This window comes from Malaclemys terrapin, chromosome 23 (assembly GCF_027887155.1).
Source record: "Malaclemys terrapin pileata isolate rMalTer1 chromosome 23, rMalTer1.hap1, whole genome shotgun sequence".
NCBI classification, from domain to species: domain Eukaryota; kingdom Metazoa; phylum Chordata; order Testudines; family Emydidae; genus Malaclemys; species Malaclemys terrapin.
The window spans coordinates 10731018-10758044 of NC_071527.1; the positions used below are offsets into that span (position 1 = coordinate 10731018).

Consider the following 27027-nt stretch of genomic DNA (forward strand, 5'->3'; position numbering starts at 1 on the left):
CAGAATCCCAGAGCTTGTCTTCTGAGCAGCCATGGGACGCCGAAGCTTCACATTTCCTCCAGGTAAGTAGAACCCAGTTAGTGATGACAGAGCCATGATGTAGGGGAGAGTGTGGCAGGCAAGCCACTATCCTCTGAATAGCTGGGAGTAGCCAGCTGGCAACTAATTGGAGATGCCAGGGAGGGGAAGCTAGAAGGGTTCTGTCCTCAGGTACTTCGGAGGTTCCCTGGCCTATCAGGGGATATCTACACAGCCCGTGGCAGGGACCCTTGACAGACTCGTGTTTGTGCTACCATGATAAAAATAGCTGCGCAGACACACTTTTAAGTTGTGGTTTGGACCAGCTGAGGCCCATCCCCCTCCCTAGCCTGACCTCCCGTCCAAGCCACAACTTAGAAGCTCTGTGTACACAGCTACTTTTAGCACAGTTGCACGAGCCCGAGTCTGTCGAGCTGGTTCTGAGCCTTGCTGCTGCAGGCTGCTGTGCAGTGTAGATGGACATTCTGTGACCAGTTGGGCTTCACAGGTGGTCAAAGAGCAGCTGCAGCACCAACTGTTGGTTAAAGAGATTAGCAAGATTCATGCTCTCCTGCAAACTTATTGTGCATGTTGCCCCTCTCTAGGGTGTGTGTTTGCTTCCTTGCTTAGCACAGGGCTTGCTGACCCATGAGGAACAGATGGGAGAAGGTTATATCTGACAGAACCCAAAATGACAAGGGCAAAGGGGGAAAGTCCGTGTGGTGATTGTGTGAATTTTGGTAACGATTTATGATTCCTGTGCATGCTTCAGTTTCCCTCTGGCCTTTGTATTTCTGTGCATTGAGCGTAAAGGGACGTGATGTGGTAATTGATTCAGCAGTCTGGTTGGAGACCAGAGTCACTAACAAACTAAGTAAAGAAAGTCTACACATGTGAATGGAGGGTCTGGAAGAGACAAAGGAAACCCCAGTGGGCGGGACATTCACTCCTAGTGACCAACAGCTGATAGGAAGGAGATTTCCCGGCCCCTTGCAGGGCAGCAAACCAAACGCCCTGAGTGTGAGAAGAAAGGGGAAAGGTGACAGGTGGCTGGGTTTAGAGCTGAGCTTTCAGAGACACAGGAAACACACCTGGAACTAAAGGAACAGAGATGGCGAGAGAAAGCCAAGATGGTTTCTTTCTATAGCAACCTGGCCCATGGGAGCCCTGGTATTGGTCGGCATGGACCATGTCTTAACCTGGGGAGTCTGGCCCAGAGAGGAGTCAAAGACAATGCAGGGATTGGGAGTGTCAAGCTGCCCTGCAGGGACTCCAGGGCACAAGTCCCAATCTCGGGGCAGACTTGTAGGAAACGGGGCACAAACCCCAGATTGGTTCTGAGTTCTATACTTCGATTTCAGCAACCAGTATCCAGTGTGACCTCCTCAGGCACTAGAACCACCTCAACATGGAGTCACCGACAGTCCCCTTAGGCACTCTGATCTACCTCGCTATCCAGGGGAGCCTCCCTTTGTGACAGATGGTCCCTTACACCAAGAGTCACAGCAGTATGCAGGTTACTGCCAGTCCCAAAGGACCCAGGTCAATTGTGCCCTAGTCTCTCACCAAAGAAAGAGCATGTAGCTAGTCCTGTAATAAATTAAGTAAAGATTTATTAACTGGGGAAAAGAAATGAGAGCTATTTAAGGTTTTTAAGGTTTTTGAGGTTTTTAAGCCATGGCTTGACAGCAGAGTCAGACTCCAGTGGGAGGTTCATTCTTTACTCCTTCAGGGAACAATGCTCTCAGTGAATATTTCAAGTAATGCCAGGCAGCCTTTTCAAAACAAGGTAAGAATGTATTAGCCACTTGGCCTACAGAATCTGACAGTCCTTACTTTAGCATAGAGAGAGGCACAGAATCATAGAATCATAGAATATCAGGGTTGGAAGGGACCTCAGGAGGTCATCTAGTTCAAGCCCCAGCTCAAAGCAGGACCAATCCCCAACTAAATCATCCCAGCCAGGGCTTTGTCAAGCCGGGCCTTAAAAACCTCCAAGGAAGGAGACTCCACCACCTCCCTAGGTAACGCATTCCAGTGCTTCACCACCCTCCTAGTGAAATAGTGTTTCCTAATATCCAACCTGGACCTCCCCCACTGCAACTTGAGACCATTGCTCCTTGTTCTGTCATCTGCCACCACTGAGAACAGCCGAGCTCCATCCTCTTTGGAACCCCCCTTCAGATAGTTGAAGGCTGCTATCAAATCCCCCCTCATTCTTCTCGAGACTAAACAATCCCAGTTCCCTCAGCCTCTCCTCATAAGTCATGTGCTCCAGACCCCTAATCATTTTTGTTGCCCTCCACTGGACTCTTTCCAATTTTTCCACATCCTTCTTGTAGTGTGGGGCCCAAAACTGGACACAGTATTCTAGATGAGGCCTCACCAATGTCGAATAAAGGGGAACGATCATGTTCCTCGATGTGCTGGCAATGCCCCTACTTATACAGCCCAAAATGCCGTTAGCCTTCTTGGCAACAAGAGCACACTGTTGACTCATATCCAGCTTCTCGTCCACTGTGACCCCTAGGTCCTTTTCTGCAGAATTGCTACCTGCGTTGTCTCCCTGTGTTGTTTATTGCCATATCTTAGATTTTAAACAAGTTTTATTCATCTTCTCTCAAGTATTTTTCCTCCTTGGACTGTTCTGGTTTCTACCACCAGCAAGTGCCCAGAGGACAAACACAACTGGTAAGTTCTCAGGTTAGTGAAACATAATGCCTTGTGTAAAGTTTCTGTGCCCGTAATAAGTGAGTCGCATATTGAGTGTCTGCAATGAAACTGGTATTGGCTTGGCAGTTCTCAGCAGCATTATCTGGACTCTAATGTGTGGGTTCACTTCATCTGGGTCATTAGGAGTAGTAGAATGCCCAAAGGGGTGGGTACATCTCAGGTTCTAAACAGGCTCTGAAGGGAAAACCCAGAATTTCGAGAACAGGAAAGATTGGGTGTCAGGGATAATTCCTCCTTCTCTGTGTTCATTTATTCATTCACTCCCTCTTTGTCCCTCTGTCACTCCTTAGGGTATTCCAGTTTGTCTGCTCATACTCTGTCCCCTGGTGGACAAGAACCTCTTTCTGCAGCTATGTCCCACTGAGAGGTCTTTTAATAGTGTCACTAGGCCATACTGAAAAGCCAGCTGGAGACTTCATATACTGGACTGCAGTACCTGGAGGTCTGTCAGAAAGGAGCGAGGGAGAATGAAGTAGCAGTAACTCTGGGCCTGTCCTTTTGGCAGCTTCCCCTTTAAGAAGCTGTTAGTATTACAGGATTGCAAATGAAAATTGAGATCATGATTAATTTCATGTTGAAACTAGAAGCACTAGAAAATCCTACAAATGGAGCTAAATTCTGAGAAGCATTGAGGACCGGCAGCCAGGGCCGGCCCTAGACCAAATGGCACACCCCCCCGCCTCCATTTGTTAAACTTTTAAATACCTTATTTTTTATTGCATTTGTAGCTCATTTCATGACATTGATGCATGATTTGTATGCATGAGTTATCCCTGTCTCATAAGACTAACTGGAGATATTAGGGTTGCCAGGTGTCCGGTTTTCGACCAGAATGCCCGGTTGAAAAGGGCCCCTGGTGGCTCCGGACAGCACTGCTGACCAGGCCTTGAAAAGTCCAGTTGGCAGTGCAGTGGGGCTAAGGCAGGCCCTGCCACCCCTGGCTCTCTGAAGCTCTCTGGAAGCAGCCGGCATGTTCGGCCCCTAGGCGCAGCGGTGATCAGTGAAGCTCTGAGTGCTGCCGCCGCTCCCAGCACCAGCTCCGCAGCTCCCATTGTCCGGGAACTGTGGTTGATGGGAGCTGTGGGGGCAGCAGCTGTGGGCAGGGGCGCTGCGCAGAGTCAGCTGGCTGCACCTCCGCCTAGGGGCTGAACATGCTGGCCACTTCCGGGAGCAGCATGGAGCCAGGGCAGGCAGGGAGCCTGCCTTAGCCCCACTGCACCACCGACCGGGAGGTGCCTGAGGTAAGCGCTGCCTGGCCGGAGCCCCCACCCTCAACCCCCTGCCCCAAGATGTAACCCCCTCCTGCAATCCAAATTCCCTCCCCCAGCCGGCATCCCCTTCTGCACCCCAATACCCTGCCCCAGCCCTGAGCCTTCTCCTGCACTCTAAATCCCTTGGTCTTTCCCCGGAGCCCCCTCCTGTATCCCAAAACCCTCATCCCCACCCCTACCCCAGAGCCCGCACCCCCAGCCAGAGCCCTCACCCCCTCCTGTACCCCTATCCCTGCCCCAGTGCAGTGAAAGTGAGTGAGGGTGGGGGAGAGTGAGGCGCTGGAGTAAGTGGGGGTGGAGCCTTGGGGAAGGGGCGGGGCCTACGTGTTCAGTTTTGTGCAATTGGAATGTTGCCAACCGTAGGTGATCCCCTGCTCCGTGTATAGTCGCGAGGGCATGGCTGACAACATTCTAGGAGGCTGGAGGAAAATGTAGTTCTCAGAAAATCTGGAAGGTTCCATGAGATCCTATAAAGGTTCACAACATTCTAGGAGGCTAGTGAAAAATGAATCCACATATGGAATACCTGAAACATTTTACTTCAAACATTCTGGTTTCCCTTTTGTCTCTAACAACAAAAACAGCACCCTGAGCCCACGGCCCCACAAACCTGGCACCCAGGTGGTTGCCAGGGTCATCTGCCCCTAAATCCAGCCCTGCCGCCACCTCCCATTGAGCCTAAGAATGATGGGGCTCAATCTCTTCTCTCATACATCAGTGTAAATCAGGAGAAATGCACTGAAATCAATGGCCGTCATATGGTGTAAGGGAGAGGAGAAGGAGGCCCAGCATTTCACAGTATCTCCCCTCACTGATCGTATTAAAGGGCCTGAAGCTAGACAGCCAGATTCTCAGCTAGTGGAAATTTAAGAAGCTATTTTACTTTTGGCCTTAATTTTGTTTCCACTCAGGGCAGAGAGAGCGAGCTCCGGGAGTGAGGATAAAATGTTTATTGGGAGATGCGATGTTTCTGGATCTCTCTATAAAGAGCCAAGTGGGATGTGAGCTGGGGGTAATGGGCAGAATCCTCATCTGTTGTAAATCAGCAAAGGTCTGTTGTAGTCAGTGGTGCTACACTGATTTACACTAGCTGAGGATCTGGCCCTATATAACTAAAAGGGAAATGAAGGAAACTCATTAAATAAAAGTTTTATTTAACTTTTTAAAATTGTAATTTTATTGCTCTGTTTCTTATGTGTGTTTAATAAAAGGCTCTCTCTCTCTCTCTCTCTCTCTCTCTCTCTCTCTCTCTCTCTGTATATATACATATAACAGTGGTGGTTACAACAGAAGAATGTACCAGTGATAACTTGATACAAGACCCCAAACCACACTTATGTGTTTAATGTTGTAACAGTACAAAAGGGTTTTATTATCACCTCAGCCCAATATCCCCAAGGCACCTGCCCTTATCAACACAACAGACTAAAGTTCTCTTCCCAGCATTGATTTTAATGGTTAGAGCACAAGAGACTGAGAGTCAGGAAACCTGGGTTTTATACTTAGTTCTACTGCAGATTTGTGGGGTTAGTTTGAGCAAGCTCCTAACCCTCTCTGTCCCTTAGTTTCCCCCTCCGTGCAATGGGGACAGTAATATTCACGCATCTCCTGGTGGGACTGAGAATTATTTAATGTCTGTCTGTAAAGTGTTTTGAGCTTAGACAGGAGGTGCTAGGGAAGGGCAAACAATTATTCTTAGAGCTGAGTCCAAATCATTAAGTGATCATCTGGATCTGAAATTTTTCTGTGTTTCCATGAGTGTTTAGATCCAGGATTCTGGTTCTCAACTATTATAGAGATCAGGGACAATCATCGAGTTCTGATCCAGATTGGAACATTCCCCGAAGTCGTGTTTGGTTCCAAGGCCTTTGTTGGGTTCTAAGCTGTCTAAGTTGTGCTTGTTCATTATTTAAAATAATGTTTACTATTAATAAAAAATATTTTAATTTAGATTAAAAGTATAATGGGAAACATTTCTAGCTACATTAAGGTTTTCAAGCTCCTTTTCTTTTTTGCTGGGCCTTAATTTTTGGCCTGAACAATGTTGATCCAGTCCCTTTTACTCTATCCACCTCTTGCCAGTATCTCTCTCCACCTCCAACGTTTTATTGCTATTTTTCCTTCCAGGCACATGTCAGACTGAGACTCTGGGAAGAGAATTCATCACCTCCTACATGGACGACTGTGGGAACTCTAGTCAATTTGAAGTGCAAATTACTGGCTACTTTGCCTTCACTTCAGTGTCTGTTTCCATCTCCAATTACACGGGTGATGGGGGAAGGTTTGAGGAGAAGATTATGGTAAATCAGGGAGAGATGGTGCGGGTCAGCCTACCAGAGTCAGTGGGAATTAAGGGCACTACCAATTTCTCCAAGGTGGTCCTAGTCAAGGCTGACAAAGATATCTCAGTAGTGTCCGTCAGCAACAAACATGTGAGCCCTGAGACCACTGTGCTGTATCCTGTCTCCAGCTTGGGAAATGAACACTACATAGTGACTCCCTCTACAGAATCCTTAGCTAGGTACCCAGAGTTCTCTGTTATGACATACCAAGAGCCCAATTCCGTGGAGGTCCATGTGAAAGGCAAGTTACATTACCTAACACAGGTCCACCCCACTGGCTCCAGACTGACAATTAACCTCCGTGCTTTCCAAGGCATCCAGTTTCAAGGCATAGGAGATCTGTCTGGCACCAGGATTGTCTCAAAAAAGCCAGTGGCCATCTTGGTTGGCCAGAGGTGTTTTTGTAATAACACTAAATGCAACCATGTCTTTGAGCAGCTCCTACCAGTTTGCAGCTGGGGTACAACATACATCATTCCTCCCTTACCCTGGCAGAAAGTAGATGAAGTAGTCTACATCACTGCTTCCCAGAGCACAACTGTGTTGTATCAACTAGGGGAACAGCAAGAGACTGTTACTCTAGCAGGAGGCAGTGTACTCCAGCGTCCTGTCAAGCCCTCGATCCCAGTCTACATCTCTGCTAATGTGGGCATCCAGGTGGTGTTCTACAGCGTGGGCGCACCTCTCCCTAATTCCTCCCACGCCTTCCTGATGAATGTTCCAGATGTTGCCAGTTACTGCCGGATGTATTCTATAAATGCCCAGCAGGGCTTCAAAAACTTTGCCTTGATGGTGGCCAATACAGCAGAGACTGGCGCCATCATCCTAGACAATCAGCCTGTAAGGGATGTGGTGTGGAACCGAGTCGCTGGCACTGAGTTCGTTTGGAGCATGCATACGCTTGCACCTGCCATCAGATCCCATGCTGTGGAACATCCCAGCTCTCCATTTGCGCTCCTGAGTGTTGGTACTGCCGCCATGGACAGCTATGGGATTCCGGGTTCCTGCAGGAAGGGTGAGTAGCATGGGTTTTAAATCGATTTTGACCCCAGTTTGTGTCCATGCTGCAAAGAAAACAGTGTCACAACCAGGCAGGCAACCATGGGCCTGGTGTAAAGTCTGTTGATTTTGATGGAGCTCCATTGAGTTACACCAGCTGAGAATTTGGCCCAACACGCCATCCTAGGCTACCACTAGCCACAGTTACTCCGGCTGTGTCCATACTACAGCAGTGACAGCAGCACAGCTACAGCGTTGCAGCTGTGCCTCTGTAGCACTGTAGTGTAGACACTTGGGACAGTGATGGAAGGGCTTTTTCTATCACTGTAGTTAATCCACCTGCCGAGAAGTGGTATCTAGGTTGATGGAAGAATTCTTCTGTCAACCTAGTGGTGTCAACACTGGGCTCAGGACGCCTTAACTAAGTCTCTCAGGGGTGTGATCTGCACTGATCTAGTTTCAGCCCAGCCTATGCAGTTACGCAGACAGGGACTCCCGGGCGGGGGGCAAGTGGGGTAATTTGCCCCCGCTCCGGGTCTTCGGTGATATTTTGGCGGCGGGGGGCTGTTCAGTGCTGCCGAAGACGCAGAGCGACTGAAAGCGCCCCCGCCGCCGAAGACCTGGACCGCCGCCGTGTGAGTACAAGTGCCGCAGCTTCCCCGCTTTGCCCCAGGCACCCTGACTCCTGTGGGCGGCCTTGTAGGCAGATGCTCGCCAGCTGTTCTGAACTGGTTAAGAACTGTTGCACTTTTCCTCCCACACTTGGTTGTCACGCCCTCTCGGTACCAAAGAGAATTTTGGTGCCTGGTTATTACTTGTGCCACTCCTGTGCTTTTGGCAGGTAATAGAAAGGGTGGAGGAAAAGGTAGCTTTAAGCCACCTTTGTGCTCTATGCATTCTGGGACCATGCAGGGTTGCTGTAATTTACCCTCTGCTTCCCATGGCCCCTGAGAACCAGGAAGTAGCTTTAGCATGGTGCAATCTGACCACATCCTTGATCTGCCTTGCATATGAAGCCAAGTTCATGTAAAGGCCCTTCACAGGGAACATTCTTAGGAGCCATTTACACCCAGTTTAATCACCTTTTCCAGGCCAGAGCAACATAAAGCTTCTAGTGTAATTTAGGCTACGTCCTCACTACGGGGCGGGGGCGGGGTCAATTTAAGATACACAAATTCAGCTACGCAAATAGTGTAGCTGAATTCAACATATCGGAGCTGACTTACCCCACTGTGAGGACGTCGGCAAATCGACCTCCGCGGCTCCCCCGTCGACGACGCTTACTCCTACCTCCGCTGGTGGAGTACAAGCGTCGATTCGGGGATCAATTGTCGCGTCCCGAAGAGACGCAATAATTCGATCCCCGAGAGATCTATTTCTACCCACCGATTCAGGCGGGTAGTGTAGATGTAGCCTGAGGCCTGCTCAACACCTGAAACTTCAGTCAACCATAAGCCAGCCTAAGCCTCAGCATAGGCAGCACTAGGTCAACAGAAGAATTCTTGTCTTGTCCTAGCTACCAGCTCTCAGAGGTGGATTTACCACAGCAATGGAAGAATCCTTCCATCACTGTAGTCAGTGTCTACACTACAGTGGCACAGCTGCAGCTGTGCCACTTTAGCGTTTCTAGTGCAGACATACCTTGATGAGACTCAGGCCTTTTAGAAGTACAATAGCAGGGTTAGAACACCTCTGGGGAAGGGAAACTTCTCGAGTCTCGGTGTAAGAACAAGTCATGTTGGTTATCTCCAAGGATCAAACCTAGGACCTTGTAACTGCATGACCTACTACTATTTGAGCTAAGGGACGAACTCCCATAGCTAGAGATGTAGCAGAACCAGACCGTGGTGGACCATCCCCTAGAGGACACATAACACACACTGATCAATGAGATACACAGACAAAGCTTAAGTGAGTATTAACCAGGTGATGTGTGGACACACACCAGGCTTTTAAGGCCGAATGTATTGCTGACTGTTTAGAGACTCAGTTGAAAGTTGTCAGATGGACAGAGCTTAAGGGATCAATGGAGTTAAAGGGAGACAGCACCTGCTGGGTTTAGGTAGATCATCAACTTTGTATTCTGGTAGGAAGAAAGGATGGCCCTTGTGGCTAAAATGCTAGGCTAGGACTGACGTGATCAAGCTTCCATTCCCAGCTTTGTCCTAGAGTCCCTGTGTGTGTGGCCTTAGGTGTGTCACTTAGGCCAAGGTTTTCAAAATTGCGTTGTGATTTTGGTTGCCTAACCTGAGACCTTAAAGGGGCCTGATTTTCAGAGGGTGAGTGCTCAGCACTTTTGAAAGTCAGGGCCCTTTTAAGAGGTCTCAAATCACGAGACACTTCTGAAAACCTTAGCCCTGCAGATGTTGACCTGATGTTATTGTCCTGCCTCTCTTTCTGTTGCTAGATGTTACCTTTAAATGCCAGACTGAGACTCCACAGATGCAAGAGCAGTTGGAGATGTGCAAAGATGTCTTTCTGCAGGTACGTGGAAGGGGTTTATTTGGGTTTTTGAGGGTTTTTACAAAGAGTACATAGAATACTTTGAGCCTGAGGATTCTCTGTCTATCCAGGGTTTACCACTGACTTCAGTGGGAGCAGAATCAGTCCAACACCAAGTGCTTTTGAAAACTCAACCCTATCATGGTGTGTGACACCCCCACAGTCTATCAGAGTTCTGCAGTTAAGGCACCAGCCAGAGATATAGGAAGTCAGAGTTTGGTTCCCATCTCTGCCCCAGACTCACTGTGGGAATTTGGGCAATTTTCTCAGTCTCTCTGTGCATCGGTTCCCCACTTGTAGAAGGAGGATAATAATCCTTACAAACCCCTGTGAGGAAGGGAAGGAGAAATTCATTAATATGCATGAAAGCTTCAATACTATGTAATATATCAGCGTGTCTGTGGGCTTCACCACACTTAGCCTTAACATGTCGTAATCTGTAGGCATTTCAGTGGCACAGTCCGCCAGCCATAGGTCAAAGCAACATCGCTCTGCAGAACCATTAACCTTAATTTTGGGTGGCATTTCCATGCTTTCAGAAATAACCCATTTCCTCTGATTGTTCTGCAGGGCAGCACCAGTGAATTTTGCTCCTTCATGAATTCAACCTTAGTGAATTTGGAGACCATGTGTGCCCAGGACAGAGCAGCATCGCTGGAGGTCAGAGCTTCTGCCCCTACATGTGTGGGCACTCTATGGCCAAATGCCCTGAGCACTGGAATAGCAGTGTGTGTGTGTGTGTGTGTGTGTGTGCTCTCTAGCTTAAGTGGCAGGGGATCTGGGTTCTGTCCCCACTGGTCCTAGGAAGATCCAGATTGCTTCCAGGGGCAACACAAAGAGAACCTAGATGCCTGCTGATTTGTTGCAATGTTCTCTGGCACCTACACTGAATGGACCAGGGATGAGGAGGGAATGACACAGGGTTTTGGCCCTACCCTGGCTTCAGCCTACTGTGGAGTCCTGAGCAAGCTTCAGTAGCCTCACTCGCTCTGTAAAGAGCTCCCTCTTTGAGAATGCTGCAGTCCCACTGAGTGGGGAAGGTCACTATGAACCCATACGTCCCCAAGAGGGTCATTGTTTCCCTGGGAGTCTGAAGAATTTGGCTCATGAACCACTGAAATCCTCCCTCCTTCTCAGGGTGTTTCCTTTCCCAATCCCAGGAAGTTGCTGGCCCCTTTGGTTCCTTCCTGAATAGCTCCACCCTCAGTGCTGGTGGGAACGAGAGCAAGAGGGAGGTGGCCTCCGCCGTGACGTTTCTCCTGCAGAGTGTGGAATTGGCTGCACTGAATGCTGCTTTGAAGTCTCCGGAGATGAAGATCCAGACCGTGACAACAGAGTCTATGGGTGAGGAGGATGGGAGACTCCCACATCGCCTCGTGGCGGCTCTGAGATAGGGGGTTATACTCTTTTCAATATAGAACAGTCCTGCAGCCTCTCTGGGGGTTTATAACCCAGCCACGGGTGGCAGTTGAACGAGCCATTGAGAGACACTAGCCCCCGACCCCTCCCTCTCTGCCCATGGCCCCGCCCCTCCCATTCCACCCGCTCTCTTCCACTGGCGCCCAGAGCAAACTGCCGCCCCCTGTGTTACCCCAGCCCCATCGCGTCAGGCGGGCAGTGCAGCGGTAGTGCCCCCACTCCTGGAGTGCCGGGCAGCTGAAGCATCAGGCGGATGGGCAGGCAGTGTGACACGGCATGGCCCCAGCCCCAGCGCCCCCAGCCCTGGGCCTTGTTAGCACTGGCCCCAGCCTGCCTGCCCCAGCCCCTCAGCCACGGAAGAGCAGGAAGGGAACTGGAAGCGGGCAGGAGAGGGCCTGAGGACAGAGCATGAGCATGTGCATGCCAGGGTGTTTGGGGAGGCACAGCCTTCCCCGGCCTATGCTACCCGCCACCCATAAACCCAGCCCTGGGATTTTGCAGTAATGGCAGCCTGGGAGGGTTTTAAAAGCAGTGCCAATCTCCTGTCGCCACAGGCAGCTGCCATTGCGTCCTCCTTTCACTTCCTGCCCCAGCAAAACCCCTTCTTGCTGCTTCCCCTGCTAAAGCGTAGAGGCGAGGCAGCAGGGAGAAGTTGTCTTCTGCCTCTTGGCACATTGACATCTTCATGGGGACGCAGGGATGATGGATCATAGAAGGTCAGCCAGAGGGGCTCAGGGAAACACAGAGAAATGGAGGTGAGGAGAAAGAGGTGGGGAGTGGTGGGATTCAGAGAGAGTGGAGCTCCAAACCTGCCTTGCGCTTGCAGCAAGAGGCTTTGCCATTTCCCTCCCCAGCTATCGAGACGCTCCTCGTTGTCCCGGCTGCTGGTCCCTGTGATGAGGTCTTCAGTCTGAGAGCTCTGAATGAGACAATGGACATTCACTGTGATACGGTCACCCCAGCACCCACAGAAGGTACTATCCTGGTGGTTCCCAGGCACTAACCCCTGTAACTAGACACCAAACCCCAGCCCTAGTTCTCCCCTTCCTCTCGCCCCAGGCTAGCCTGCTTGCCTCTGTTTTCCTAACACTAGTGCGGATTTTGTTGGCTGAGCCAGTGTTTCTCAGGCCATTGAGCTCTGCAGAGTCCTTCCCACAGCATGAAAACTGTGCAATGGGGGGGCAGGGAGGAGAGAGCAGCTTTGATAGGCATATGAACTGGTCCAGAGAATGGAAAGATCAGAGATCCGTTGGTCCAACACATGATGTCCTAATGATGAGCCCAGCTAGGCCCCAGGTTGACGTGTGTGACTTCCTGGAATGGAACCAGGATGATATTTACTGATTTTACTCCAATTTTCAGGCCAGTATGACCTAACTGGGACTGGTTCTTAATTCTTTATTACCAGGGAAAGCTCCTCACTAACCAACCCCTCTGCCTCTCCTAACCAAGAAAAACTATGGCTTCACATCAGTGCCTTTCACGTCGGGCTGTCTACGTAGCTGGATAATGTGCAGTATGGGGGTATGATTTTTCAAGAGCACTAACGTACTGTGCATTAATTGTTCCATATAGACCCTACTAGTGTGCACTAAAGGTTCCCTAGTGTGCTTGAATGTACATTAGTGCACTTTAGGAATCACACTCCCATAGGGCACGCCAGATGTTTCCAACACAGAAGTTCTGTGGAAGAAGAGGGAGGAGGCAACATACTCTAGTGGTTAAAGCTCAAACTGCTAGGCAGGACTCCTTGGTTCTTTTCCTGCCTCTGCCCCAGACTCGCTGTGACCTTTGGCACCTGGCTTGCTCTTTCTTTGTCTCAGTGTCCCTGTGTCTATGATGAAGCATCATTTCATGTTTTCAGATTCTGTGGCTGTTGCTTTTATTTCTTACTCCACCCTGGACTCCATCATTGACAAGAGATTTGTCAACAAGGGAGATCTAATGGCTGATGAGAAATTGAGGAATTTTCACCTGAATTCCAGGGTGGTGAGTGGGGCTGTCGGAGCTGGGAGGCTCATGAACCTCTCCAAACCTGTGAACTTCACCCTGCGCCATAGACAGGTGAGTGTAGATCCTTTTACTTTGCTCTGTGCCAGGGACTCCAGCTGGTCACTTCAAAGGTGCGTCTCCTGCAGGGCATTTGAGTTGTGTTGCCTTTCTGGACTGAGAAACAGTTATCTGAGAAAGAGAGGGAGCTGCTTCAGTCCTGACATGGGGGCTGTTCTGGGGAGGACATTACATAGGGTTCGCACCAGGCCTGATTGGGCTATGATTCATCATGTAAAATGCTCAGGAGTAACAACTGTCTGGCTCACCCCTTAGAGCAGGAATAATTGGAAGGCATCTCCCTATAGCAGTGTCCCCAAACTTTTGAGGGTCGCACCCCTCCAGCCCATTCACGCTCCTCCCCCTGAGCCAGGGCCGGGAGCGGGGCTGTGGGTTGGGGGGGATGGGGAAGGACATAGACAGGGGTAAGGGGGCTGAGGCTCAGGCCGCAGCTGGGGGTGAGGCTGGGGCCAGGCTGGGAGCAGGGCCAGAGCCATGGCTGGGGGCTGAGGCTGGGGGCGGGAGTGGAGCAACAGCTAGGCTGTGGTGGGGGCCAGCAGCTAAGCCCATGGGCAGGTGCAGCTCCGCTCCCAGCCCCACCCCTGCCGCCAGCCTGGGCTGGGACTGGAGCCGCAAGGGGCGGGGGCTGGGAGTGAAGCCATGCTGAATCTGGGGACGGTGCCAGACCTGGGGCTGGAAGTCAAGGATGCGGCTACTGGTGGGACCAGAGCAGAGCTCAGGGTGGGGAGGGGCTGGGTGGTGCTCCCTTTTCGCACCCCATGGGGGCTGACCCAGGACCTGTCATGTCCCTCTGATGGTTTCTCCGTGTCCCCATAGGGGGGCGCACCCCACAGTTTGGGGACCTCTGCCCTATAGATAGCAGAGTTCAGGGAAACAGCATGAGATGGTGCCTTCTTTGATGAAGTAATGAACTTGCTAGCATGCATGTGGGTATTTGTGGGCAGGTGTGTGAATGCCTTTTAATGGCATTCAGTGCTGAGAGTTAAGGGAATTACCACTTTAGCTCTGGGCTCAGGGGCTTGTGCTATTGGAGCTGGAGGATCTCGCTTGTATTTTCACTGCCAATGGGAAGTCCCAAATGGCTGTTACATGCAGTACAATGAGAGCCATGAACGCTTTGGTGAGATCAGGTTTATTACTGTCTATTAGAGATATGTGACAAAAGAAACAGTGTTCTCCCCATGATCCAGTGAGGATGATGATGGGGTGTTTTTGTTTCCAGGCAAAGAAAAAGGAGGAAGTGGTTCGCTGTGTTTACTGGAAATTCATCGCTGGGAAAGGCACCTGGGCTGAGGATGGCTGCACCGTTCTCGACACGAACAGCACTCACACCATCTGCAGCTGTGACCATCTCTCCAGCTTCGCACTCCTTATGGGTCACACCAGAGTGGAGGTATCTCACTGTGAGACTCAGATCAAAGGGCTGGACTCTGAGCTCCTGACCTTGGCAAAATCAGTGGGAATTTTGCCTGAATGAACGCTGCGTAGGAACCTCAGGGTGTAATCTGTGGCCACACAGAATGGGTCAGGGTCAAGGGGGCTGGGCTGGGATTGTGATCTGAGGTGCCTAGAGTAGCCTACACTGACAATGCCAAGGCCAGGATAGGCTGTAAAAAGGAGAGCAGATTCCCCCAAAACTGGTGATCGTGTTTTCTAGAGCGTTACACTGTTGACTCATATTTAGCTTGTGATCCACTCAAAGCTGTCCTTAGGCATATGCAGCTGCATAGATGGCAGTGTAGGGTACCTGAAAATTTGGGGCACCCCTGGATGCTAGTGTCCACCTCCCACCTCTTCCTTTCCCTGTTCTGACCCTGTCTGCAGGCTCCCACAGCTGGCTGCTGCAGCCTGGTGACTCTTACTCCAGAGGGGATCTAGTAACTTAAAAGTGAAAGGAACAGGAGTACTTGTGGCACCTTAGAGACTAACAAATTTATTAGAGCATAAGCTTTCGTGGACTACAGCCCACTTCTTCGGATGCATAGTGGACTGTAGTATAGCTATATGCATCCGAAGAAGTGGGCTGTAGCCCATGAAAGCTTATGCTCTAATAAATTTGTTAGTCTCTAAGGTGCCACAAGTACTCCTGTTCTTTTTGCGGATACAGACTAACAGGGCTGCTACTCTTAAAAGTGAAAAAGTCTCCAGCCTGCCAGACCTATTAGCACAACATTGAAACTGTTAAAGACTCATTCAAGTGGTAATGAAGCCATTTAACAGGCATTTGCCACCCCCTAGGTATATACTGTCAGTTTCTGAGTTTACTGACAGAAACCGTTGTGCATTACTGTAATATTTACTCAGAACATGTTAGTCTACAGAACCTTACTTTAAAATTTGCTTTAAAATATTTCATTAGAAGATTGCTGGAGATTATAAAATCACATCTCTAAAAAATCCTTGCATAGGTTTTTAGATCCACAATCTGAGTGTTCATCTTTAGCCTTAAATGCTTCGATCTTCAGACTATAGTTTTTTAAATACATCCTTCAAAAGACCACTCTTATCTAAAATACACATTTTAATTTTAATTACTATAGTACAAAAAACTTGCTTCCAAAGTCTTCCTGTCCTGTCTGTCCATCCCTTTCCCCCCTCCCCTCCCCAATTGAAGAGAGGCTAGCTCTTAAAGGGACAACATCCCTTTCCTTCCAGATAGCATGGTAACTCTGGGGCTCTGGCAGTGGGGCTCGGGCAGCGCTTTAAAGGGCCTGGGGCTCCAGCTGCTGTGGGGAGCCCATGGCCCTTTAATTCACCACTGGAGCCCTGCTGCTGCTACCCCTGGGGCTGCAGTAGCGGGGCTCAAGTGGCCATTTAAAGGGCCCAGGGCTCCCCAGGGCCGGTGCCCCGAGCTCTTTAAATCACTGCTGGAGCCCTGCCGCCGCTACCCCGATATAACGGGGTTTCACCTATAACGCGGTAGGGATTTTTGGCTCCCGAGGACCGCGTTATATCAGGGTAGAGGTGTATGTAGTAATCTGGAATGGTTGCTTTATGAAGGCTTAAGAGTACATTTAAAATATAAAATCAGCTTAGAAATACTGATTAAGAAAATGTAAAACAGAGAAGAGCTGCATCACGTATTCCATAATATTTAATGTTGTATTCAGCAGGACAGCTGACTTGCCCTTACTACAAAGTTTTTGCAAATAAATCTCTGACAAACTTCAGGGTATATCAAAATACTTGTGACTGACATTTTTTTTTTCCTAAATGTAGTGCTTTTAATTAGGTACCATCTGCATGTCCAGTCTTCACCTTCTGGTATGCAGTGGAAAACATGCTACATTTTCTTTTGAAAAAAAAAAAACTCTTCTGCAATTTCTTTCTAATGTCATTAGCTTCATTTGGGTTCAGGATTGGCTGGAAGGAGGTGAGCAGGGAGGGGGAGGGAAGAGAGGAGGGAGACAGTGGGGAGGGGCGATGCCTGGGCAGAGTGGGGGCAGGGCCTGGGGCAGAGCAGGGGTGGAGTATGGGTGGGGCCACAGGCAGAAGAGGTGGGCTGGGGGGGCTAGCCTCCCCAAGCTGCAGCTTCATCCACTGCCCATGACAGCAGATAATAGCGGGTTGGCTCCCACATACCCAGCAGGCGCTGCAGTGTCCTTAGGCAGGGACCATATTTACAGAGCTGAATGCGCCAGTGCCGTGCTGTGATGGGTTCAGTCACAGAGACCCCCTTGTGACTGTCACCTGAATTGCTGAGATTACCTCTGAGACCGTTTTCCCTGCCAGCTTGGGACTCCAGAACCCTGCCTTGTTGAGCCAGACATGCTAACCTGCGGCAACACGGACTTAGGGTCTGAACCACGCCCCCAAAGGTGCAGTCTTTAACAGAAAACCACTCAGCAGGTCACCTATCTCCATTACCCAGACACCCAGTCCCAACGGGATCCAAACCCCAAATAAATCTGTTTTACTCTGTATAAAACTTATCCAGGGTAAACTCATAAATTGTTTGCCCTCTATAACACTGATAGATAGATATGCACAGCTGTTCGCTCCCCCAGGTATGAATCACTTATTCTGGCATTAGCAATAAACAAAAGTGATTTTATTAAGTATAAAAAGTAGGATTTAAGTGGTTCCAAGTCATAACACACAGAACAAAGTAAGTTAACAAGCAAAATAAAACAAAACACATAAGTCTAAGCCTAATACATTAAGAAACTGTTTAAGGGTAAAATCTCACCCTCAGAGATGTTCTAATAAGCTTCTTTCACAGACTAGGCTCCTTCCTCATCTGGGGCCAATTCTTTCCCCAGTACAGTCCTTGTTAGTTCCAGCAGGCATCTTAAGTGAAAAGCAGGTACTTTCTCATGACTGAGACCCCACCTTGTTCTGCTCCACCCCCTTTTATAGCTTTGGCACAAGGCGGGAATCCTTTGTCTCTCTGGGTCCACACCCTTCCTTCTAAATGGGAAAGTACCATATTTAAGATGGATTCCAGTATCATGTGACATGGTCACATGTCCTGTGTAAACTAGCCCTGACTAAAGTCAATATATACCACATCTACCGCTTCCCCCCATCCACAAGGCTTGTTACCCTGTCAAAGAAAGCTATTAGGCTGGCTTGACATGATTTGTTCTTGACAAATCCAGGCTGACTGTTATTTATCACCTTATTGTCTTCTAGGTGTTTGTAAATTGATTTCTTAATTATCTGCTCCATTATCTTTCCCAGTACAGAAGTTAATCTGACTGGTCTATAATTCCCCAGGGTGTCCTTACTTCCCTTTATTTACTATATAGCGTCCCAGGGCTCACTGGTGATTCTCCCTTTGCTGTGTTACAGGAGAGTTACCCACTGACCATCATCACCTATGTGGGACTGACCCTCTCCCTGCTGTGCCTCCTCCTCGCCATCCTCACCTTCCTCCTGTGCCGCTCCATCCGCAACGTCAGCACCTCCATCCACCTGCAGCTCTGCCTCTGCCTCTTCCTGGCCAACCTGCTCTTCCTCACCGCAGTGACCCGCAGCAGGAGTCGGGTCTGTTATCCACTTTTATTCTTGGTTTAAAATTGAGCTGTGTCCAGATCTTCTGTCAGCATTTCTAAAGCTCCCCTCACTCCAGCACCTTTTTATACCCTCAGATGGACGGTAATGTTTATTCCATGCTCTTTAGTCCTGCAGAAATAATTATTTACTCCCCATCCAAAAGAAATCTCTATGGGTGAAACCAGTCCTTCCCTTTCCCTTGTGCGCTCCTTCCTTCATCATTCAGACAAAGGAGTGCCGATTTCCAGAGTCCTCTCTGCCCCCACACTGATGGGCAGATGGAAGACACCTATACCCTGAAGCCAGGGCTGGCTCCAGGCACCAGCCTACCAAGCAGGTGCTTGGGGGCGGCGTTCAGGCCCGAGAGCGGGGCCGCAACTGGGCTCGCTGCCCTCCTCCCGGCGCTCCGGCCGGTCGGGGAGAGCGGGGCCCCGGCCGGGCTCTCCGCCCTCCTCGCCGCGCTCCAGCCGGCCAGGGAGAGTGTGGCCGCGGCAGGGCTCTCCGCCCTCCTCCCGGTGCTCCGGCCGGTCGGGGAGAGCGGGGCCCCGGCTGGGCTCTCTGCCATCCTCACGGCACTCTGGCCGGTCGGGGAGAGCTGGGCCCCAGCTGGGCTCGCCGCCCTCCCCGCAGCGCTCCGGCCGCCAGGGAGAGTGGAGCCGCGGCGGGCTCACCGCCCTCCCCCGGCGCTCTGGCCGGTTGGGGAGAGCGGAGCCCTGGCTGGGCTCGCCGCCCTCCTTGCAGCGCTCCTGCCACTGGGGAGAGCAGAGCCGCAGCCGGGCTTGGCGTCCTTCCCTGCTGCGCTCCCTGCCGGGGGGGGGGGGGGAGGGGTGGAGCGGCGGGAGGCTTTTTTGCCTGGGGCGGCAAAAAAGCCAGAGCCGGCCCTGCCTGAAGCAGATATAGAGAAGAGAACCTACACCCTCCAGGTCTCTCCCTATTATGAGGACCGAGAACTTGTTTATATCCCTGCTTCCTTTCCTAGGATTCCTTACAGTATCCAACAATTTCCATGATTCATTTGGGAACTACAACCCCCAGAAACCATCTTTTCTGAGTGGAGATCAGAACTGGGCTGGACTCTGAATGATTGAAAGGGCCAGCCAGCTTGCCCTTAGACAAGCCCCCCTTAGACTGAAGAATGTATTGTCTCTGAGCGAGCTCTGTAACTGGAGAGATGTGTTAATAAAAAGCCCTATGTGATCCTCACAAAAGTTCCCCCACCTCCAAATTCAGTATTTCCTTTCCCAGAAGCAAAGTCCCAAAGCTCTGTCTTGTCCTGTCCTCAGGTGGTATGTGCTGTCATTGCTGGTTTCCTACACTACCTCTTCCTGGCCTGCTTCACCTGGATGTTCCTGGAGGGGCTGCACCTCTTCCTCACCGTCAGGAACCTGAAGGTTGTGAATTACACCAGGGCCAACCAGTTCAAGAAGAGATTCATGTACCCGTTCAGCTATGGATTCCCAGCCCTGGTGGTGGCCATTTCGGCAGCGGTGAATCCTGAAGGCTACGGAACTTCCAAACAGTACGTGCAGCGCCCATCCCAAAGTGGAGCTGGGATGTGGCTTCCATGCGTTTGTCCGGCTCACCCCAGGTCTGACTTAAACCTAGATTTCCCTGCTCAGCCTCCCTTGAGGCTGAATGACCCTTCCCATCCCCAGGAACACTAAGCTACCCCGAGTGCTTTAGTTGAGATGCGCACCTGTCAGACAGTTACACGCCTTGCCCCACTAATGATGTGGAAGAACAAGCCAGAAAGATCCCAGCTTGACTCCCAGGTCCCAGGCTGGATTTGTGGTGCTGGTGGGTAGGAAACAAATGCACCTTCTTCCTGTGTGCAAATCCCTGAGAAGCCTCTCTCTAAAGTGAGCGACTCCATTAAAACAGGGTGTGGCATGTACTAGACACCTCAGGCTAGATCCTCAGCTTGTGTAAATCAGGGCAGCTCCACTTCCTTCAGTGCAGCGAGGCCAATGTCCATCCGCTGCATGTCTGGCCCTCCAGCAATACTGCGCCCGTCCACCAGAAAGGGTCATTGAGGAGGTGGAAGAGGAAGTGGTGGCTGAAAGCAGGAGATGCTGAGGTAGATGCGGAGGGCTGTTTCCTTGCTGTCTGCAAGAGAGTTGGCCATGTCACAGGCAGGCTGAGATCCATTTCGCTTTTGAGAGCCAGCTGCCCTGTGACACCCCCTCTTTGCCCCCGGGGCTGAAAAAGGGCAGTAATCCCATTAAAGTCACCTTCTTCCTCTCTCCCTGTAGCTGCTGGCTCAGCCTGGAGAGAGGATTTCATTGGAGCTTCCTGGGTCCAGTCTGTGCCATAATCCTGGTGGGTACCTCACAGAATCACAGGGCTCCATTCTCCTCTCACCTCTGCAACCCTGTGGACTCCAGTGGAGCCAAGAGAAGAATATCTCCCAGAGAATTTAAGATGAAAGAGTCCTATAAGATCCCATTTCATCCACCCCTCTTTGGCCAGTGCAGGATTTCCCCCAACACAAGAGCCTAGATTCTATGGAGGCAGTTAGGCCTAATGGGTCGGGCACTGGGTTGCATCAGGAGACCTGACTCTGCCACTGGCCTGCTGTGTTAACTTGGGAAGTAGCTTCCCCTCGCTGTACCTCTGTTTCTCCTCCCACCCTTTGTCTGTCTTGCCCATAGGCACTGAAAAAAATTAGTGGATGCTCAGCATCCACTGGCAGTCAGCTCCCCCACTCATCATCCCCCCCCAATACCTCCCGTCCACTGGCAGCCACGCTGATCAACTTCTCCCCCTCAATCCCAGTGCCTCCCACTTGCCGCAGTCAGATGTTCTGTGGTGTGCAGGAAGCACTGGGAGGAAGGGGGTAGAACTGTGTGGGAAGAGGTGGGGCGGGGTGGGAAGAGGTGGGAGCTTGGAGAAGGGGTGGGTGGGGGCGAGGCTTGGGGCCAAACAGGGGTGGGAAGAGGTGGGGTGGGGGCTTGGGAGAAGGGGTTGGGTGGAATGGGGCCTCGGGCAGAATGGGGGGATGGAGTGGCCCGGGACCTGGGGGAAGCTGGTGCCTGTGGTCTTGCCTAGTTATTTTGCAAACAAATGCTCCAAGACAGGAGCTTCCCCTTTCTAGGTGTGAGTACAGAACCCAGTGCAATCTCATTGGAGCCTCTAGGTGCTACCATAATATGATTAATTAAAATATGTCATTACTTATGCAATGCTACAATGGAAGCAAGTGGAACCTCAGCCGGAATGAGGATAGTTTTGTCCCTTGCCTTGTCTGGGCTGGTTGGTAAATAACCCAAGTGATCGGGAAAGGGAGGTGGCTGCAGCGTCGGGAGTTTGAGGATGGAAGGGTACATGTGTTGCAAGAGATAAAGATAGCAAATGTACTTGCAGATTCCTCCCCATATCAGGCAGCGGGTTACGAATTAATTTCACCTCAGAATTGAAGGGTATACTCTGTAGAAAGGATCTAGAAGCTTTGGCCAAATCACATGGCTCTAAATCTGGAATAACTGCAGACCCCATTGGAATCAGTGGAGTCACTTCAGATTCAGATAAGAGCAGAATGTGGCTCTCTGGCTGTATGATCACATGTGATGCATTGTAGCCCTGCCTCTGCCAACAGTTCCCTACACAGCCTGGGACCAAGGTCTGGCAGGGAATGGTGTGTGACCCACCTTGACGAGCAGTCACTGGTGTGCAGCAGTCTGATCCCATAGAACTGTTCCGTGCCTCAGCCAGAGAGATTGGCCTTGGCTGGCATGTTTTACAAGGAATATTTCATGCTGTTTCCACAGATAAATTTAACATTTTTTCTTGTAACCCTCTGGATCCTGAGAGACAAACTCTCCTCCCTTAATGAAGATGTGTCCACTCTCAAAGACACCAGGTAGGACAGCGTTAAATCTACTAGAACAGAGGTGGGCAAACTTTTTGTATTGAGGGCCACATCCGGGTGCGGAAATTGCATGCAGGGCCATGAATGTAGGGCTGGGGCTGGGGGTTGGGGAGGAACAAGATCAGGGCTGCCAGCTGGGAGTGCTGGATGGAGACATGAGAGGGGAAAAGATTTTAGAACCAGATCAGAATGTTGAGGCTTCAGAAAGCCATGGTATTATTGCACATGCCTAGTGCTTTGTAAGGAGAAATGCAAGTCTGTGCTGCTATTCAGAGCTGGGCCATGTGCTACTTAGGGAGGAAACTCATCTCTTTTCCCTGGGGCTGTGGATACTGTCGAGGTAAAGTGCCATCCATTGAGGAGGAAGGCAAGTGTGGCTTACTGTTGCTCTGTAGCAACCCCTCTGTTTATTTATGGAACAACATACATAGGTTCCCAGGAGCCCAATATCCTGTTCCCACTTGATTAAAAACAAAACCGTAATGAGAGATTGAACCATTTACTTTGGAAGAACCACCTGTGAGAGGGGAAAGTATGTGTCTGGGAAGATGGTTGGGCACGATATTGTATTTTGGATTCATAGGCATATGTTGCCATTGTGTTCGCCTTGACAGTAACCCTAAGACACAGTAAAGTGGGTGCCAACTGTTTTGCCCCACACCACCAGAGCCCCCTGACTTACCATGGGGTCGTTCTAATGGGATCTCTCCGTCTGCCTTTATCCAGACTACTGACTTTTAAAGCTATCGCCCAGCTATTCATTCTGGGCTGCACATGGAGTCTTGGTCTCTTCCAAGTCGGCTCAGCAAAAATGGTCATGGCGTATTTATTCACCATTGTCAACAGCCTGCAGGGAGTCTTCATCTTCCTGGTGCACTGTCTCCTCAATCGCCAGGTAATGCCCCTGGCGCGTCATCAGCCACCCAGTGACTTCACGGGCCTAGCAGTGGCCTGGTCTGAGGGTGTTAGTTACATGATGTAGTGACCATGTCCCTTATTCTCCAGGTGAGAGAGGAGTACAGGAAATGGATTAAAGGCACAAGAAAACCCAGCCCCCCAACCCAAACGTTTAGTCTGTCCGTGTCCACTGTCACAACCAGCCCCAAGATGGTAAGAGATCCTCTATTCTGTTCCAATACCAGCATCCAAAAGTCGCATCCATCTGGGCCTGTTGTAGCTCCTGAGGTACCTTGTCCCCTGAGTGACACAGGCTTGTTTTAATCCATCTGAGAACGGCATTGGGAGCCTTAGTGAGATTCAGTTGCATCCAAATCAAGGGGGAATCCCAGGTCTCCTAGAACCCAGCACAGATCTCCTCCTTTCTTGTGCACCTCCACGTTCCCTTCCCTTTGCTTCTTTGCAAACTCCATGCGTCACTCACTGTGGAATGGGCTGAGAAGGTGTTTGGCTTTGACACACATTCAGGTAATTATCCAATTGGGGAAGCTCACAAATCAAAACCTGGGTGGAAATCTTGTCAGTGCAGATGGGCCATCCCCAACGCAGCGTTAGCACTGGATGGAATTTCCTCTGGCTCCATTACCTCTACTGGGAAAGGATCCAGAAGCTTTGTCTGGAGGGAAAAGTGGAGCCTTATATCTGGAAAAACCTCCCTGCTCCAGTCCCAGCACGACACACCACAACCGTTGTCTGGAAGTGGACATTTCTGGTTTATTTAGAGCAGCCTCTATTAACTGGGGCCGTGCTCCTCTTGACCTGCTGCTTACACACAGGGAAGGATTGGTAGGGAAGTAGAAGTGGGTGGCAACCTAGGCAGCAGTGACCATGGGATGGTTGAGTTCAGGATCCTGACAAAAGGAAGAAGGAGAGTAGCAAAATACGGACCCTGCACTTCAGAAATGCAGGGAAATGATGAGCAGGATCCCCTGGGAGGCTAATATGAGGGGGAAAGGAGTCCAGGAGAGCTGGCTGTATTTTAAAGAAGCTTATTAAGGGTGCAGGAACAAACTATCCCACTGTGCAGAAAGAATAGCAAATATGGCAAGTGACCAGCTTTGCTTAACTGTGAAATCTTTGGTGAGCTTAAACTCAAAAAGGAAGCTTACAAGAATTGGAAATTTGGACAGATGGCTAGGGAGGAGTATAAAAATATTTATTGAGCATGCAGGGGTGTAATCAGGAAAGCCAAGGCACAACTGGAGTTGCAGCTAGCAAGGGATGTGAAGGGTAACAAGAAGGGTTTCTACAGGTATGTTAGCAACAACAAGAAGGTCAGGGAAAGTGTGGGACCCTTACTGAATGGGGGAGGCAACATAGTGACAGAAGATGTGGAAAAAGCTGAAGTAGTCATTGCTTTTTCTGCCTCGGTCTTCACAGACAAGGTCAGCTCCCAGACTGCTGCACTGGGCAACACAGTATAGGGAGGAGGTGAGCAGCCCTCAGTGGTGAAAGAACAGGTTAAGGACTGTTTAGAAAAGCTGGACATGCACAAGTCCATGGGTCCAGATCTAATACATCCAAGGGTGCTGAGTGAGTTGGCTGATGTGAATGCAGAGCCATTAGCCATTATCTTTGAAAACTCATGTTGATCGGGGGAGGTCCAGGATGACTGGAAAAAGGCAAATATAGTGCCCATATTTAAAAAGGGGGAAAAAGAGAACCCGGGGAACTACAGATCTGTCAGTCTCACTTCAATTCCCAGCAAAATCATGGAACAGGTCCTCAAGTAATAAATTTTGAAGCACTTGGAGGAGAGGAAGGTGATCAGGAACAGTCAACATGGAGTCACCAAGGGCAAATCATGCCTGACCAACCTGATTATCTTCTATGATGAGATAACTGGCTCTGTGGATAAGGGAAAAGCGGTGGCTGTGATATATTTTGACTTTAGCAAAGCTTTTGATACCGTCTCCCACAGTATTCTTGACTATAAGGTGGATAGAAATCTGGCTAGATTGTCGGGCTCAACGGGTAGTGATCAATGGCTCGATTTCTAGTTGGCAGTGGGTATCAAGCGGCTTTCCCCAGGGTTTGGTCCTGGGCCCGGTTTTGTTCAACATCTTTATTAATTATCTGGATGATGGGATGGACTGCACCCTCAGCAAGTCCGCAGATGACACTAAGCTGGGGAGAGAGGTAGATACACTGGAGGGTAGGGATAGGGTCCAGAGTGACCTACACAAATTAGAGGATTGGGCCAAAAGAAATCTGATGAGGTTCAACAAGGACAAGTGCAGAGTCTTCCACTTACGATGGAAGAATCCCATGCCCTGCTACAGGCTGGGGACCGACTGGCTAAGCAGTAGTTCCGCAGAAAAGGATCTGGGGATTACAGTGGACGAGAAGCTGGATATGAATCAGCAGTGTGTCCTTGTTGCCAAGAAGGAGAATGGCATATTGGGTAGAAGCATTGCCAGCAGTTAGAGGGAAGTGATTAGTCCCCTCTATTCGGCACTGGTGAGGCCACACCTGCAGTATTGTGTCCAATTTTGGTCCCCCCACTACAGAAGGGATGTGGACAGATTGGAGAGAGTCCAGCAGAGGGCAACAAAAATGATTAGGGGGCTGGGGCATGTGACTTACGAGGAGAGACTGAGGGAACTGGGGTTATTTAGTCTGCAGAAGAGGGGGGATTTGATGGCAGCCTTCAACTACCTGAAGTGGGGTTGCAAAGAGGATGGAGCTCGGCTGTTCTCAGTGGTGGCAGATGACCGAACAAGGAGCAATGGTCTCAAGTTACAGTGGGGGAGGTGTAGGTTGGATATTAGGAAACACTATTTCACTAGGAGGGCGGTGAAGCGCTGGAATGGGTTACCTAGGGAGGTGGTGAAATCTCCATCCTTAGAGGTTTTTAAGGCCCGGCTTGACAAAGCCCTGGCTGGGATGATTTAGTTGGTGTTGGTCCTTCTTTGAGCAGGGGATTGGACTAGATGACCTCCTGAGGTCACTTCCAACCATAATATTCTGTGATTCTATGATTCTATGAACTGCTACTTTATGGCTTACCTGTGCGTGGGTGGGGGAAGGGAGCTGGCTTTGTCTACACTTGTTTAGGTATTTTCCTGCACGTGATGTCACTTCAGTGGAGGCTGGCTGAATTTTGCAGACTCTGCACTATTACTGAATGAGGACCCAGTCCTGATCCCATTGAAGTTGACTGGAGTTTTCCCATGGGATTGACACTCAATGTATATTTGTTTTGCTGGCAGGTGAGTTGGGGAGACCCCTCCACTTCATCTCTGTGAAACAGTCACCTCTCCAACCACCGATGTTTATCATACAGCCGGCTTTGCTGTGCCAGTGGGGCAGGTGCTTCAGCCGCCATTCTTCATCGCAACTACATACACAACCTGGAAGGGGAAGCAGGATTGGACCAAATCCTCTCGCTGATCCAAATCCACAACTCCTGAATTCAAAGGCCACCCTAGGCTTGTCGCTGGCTGTCTGTCCCAGATTTAAAGGGCCAGATGCCAGGTCAGAGAGCAGTTATTTCTTAGGGAAAGCACACCCTGGGGGGCGGGGGGAGACGATTTCAGAGCCCTTGCTTACTATGTGTGTGAGCTAGCTCTGCTGTTTCACTGTAATGTGTAAATAATAAAATAACCTGCTTATGAACCTTGGTTGCGTCTTTGGTTTGAGGGTTTGTTATCACGGTCGGCCTGTCCTGGAAACCTAGGGCCCAATTCTAAAGCCTCTTTGTGCCAATCTGGCAGTGTAAAGGAGCTTTAACATGGGCAGAAATGGCCTGTGATTAGCCCTCCTGTGCAGGAGTCCTTCCTGGCTGCTGTAGAGCTGGCATAAAATCTCTACGTTAGCCCCGCTCCCAGCCCTGGCATGGGGGTTGTGA

The 27027-nt window shown here is 50.2% G+C and overlaps 1 protein-coding gene across 1 annotated transcript; it reads left to right on the forward strand.

The window, feature by feature from the left end:
- Window positions 1-26766, forward strand: LOC128828184 (adhesion G protein-coupled receptor E3-like). Its single transcript, XM_054012628.1, has 16 exons — window positions 1-62; window positions 2644-2709; window positions 6150-7379; window positions 9771-9847; window positions 10436-10525; window positions 11026-11209; window positions 12139-12258; window positions 13149-13348; window positions 14577-14747; window positions 18149-18343; window positions 19636-19871; window positions 20605-20671; window positions 22120-22211; window positions 22947-23115; window positions 23226-23330; window positions 26390-26766. Exons 1-16 carry the CDS (start codon window positions 32-34, stop codon window positions 26423-26425), a joined length of 3069 nt encoding a protein of 1022 aa, XP_053868603.1. The 5' UTR covers window positions 1-31; the 3' UTR covers window positions 26426-26766.
- The last annotated feature ends 261 nt before the right edge of the window (window positions 26767-27027 follow it).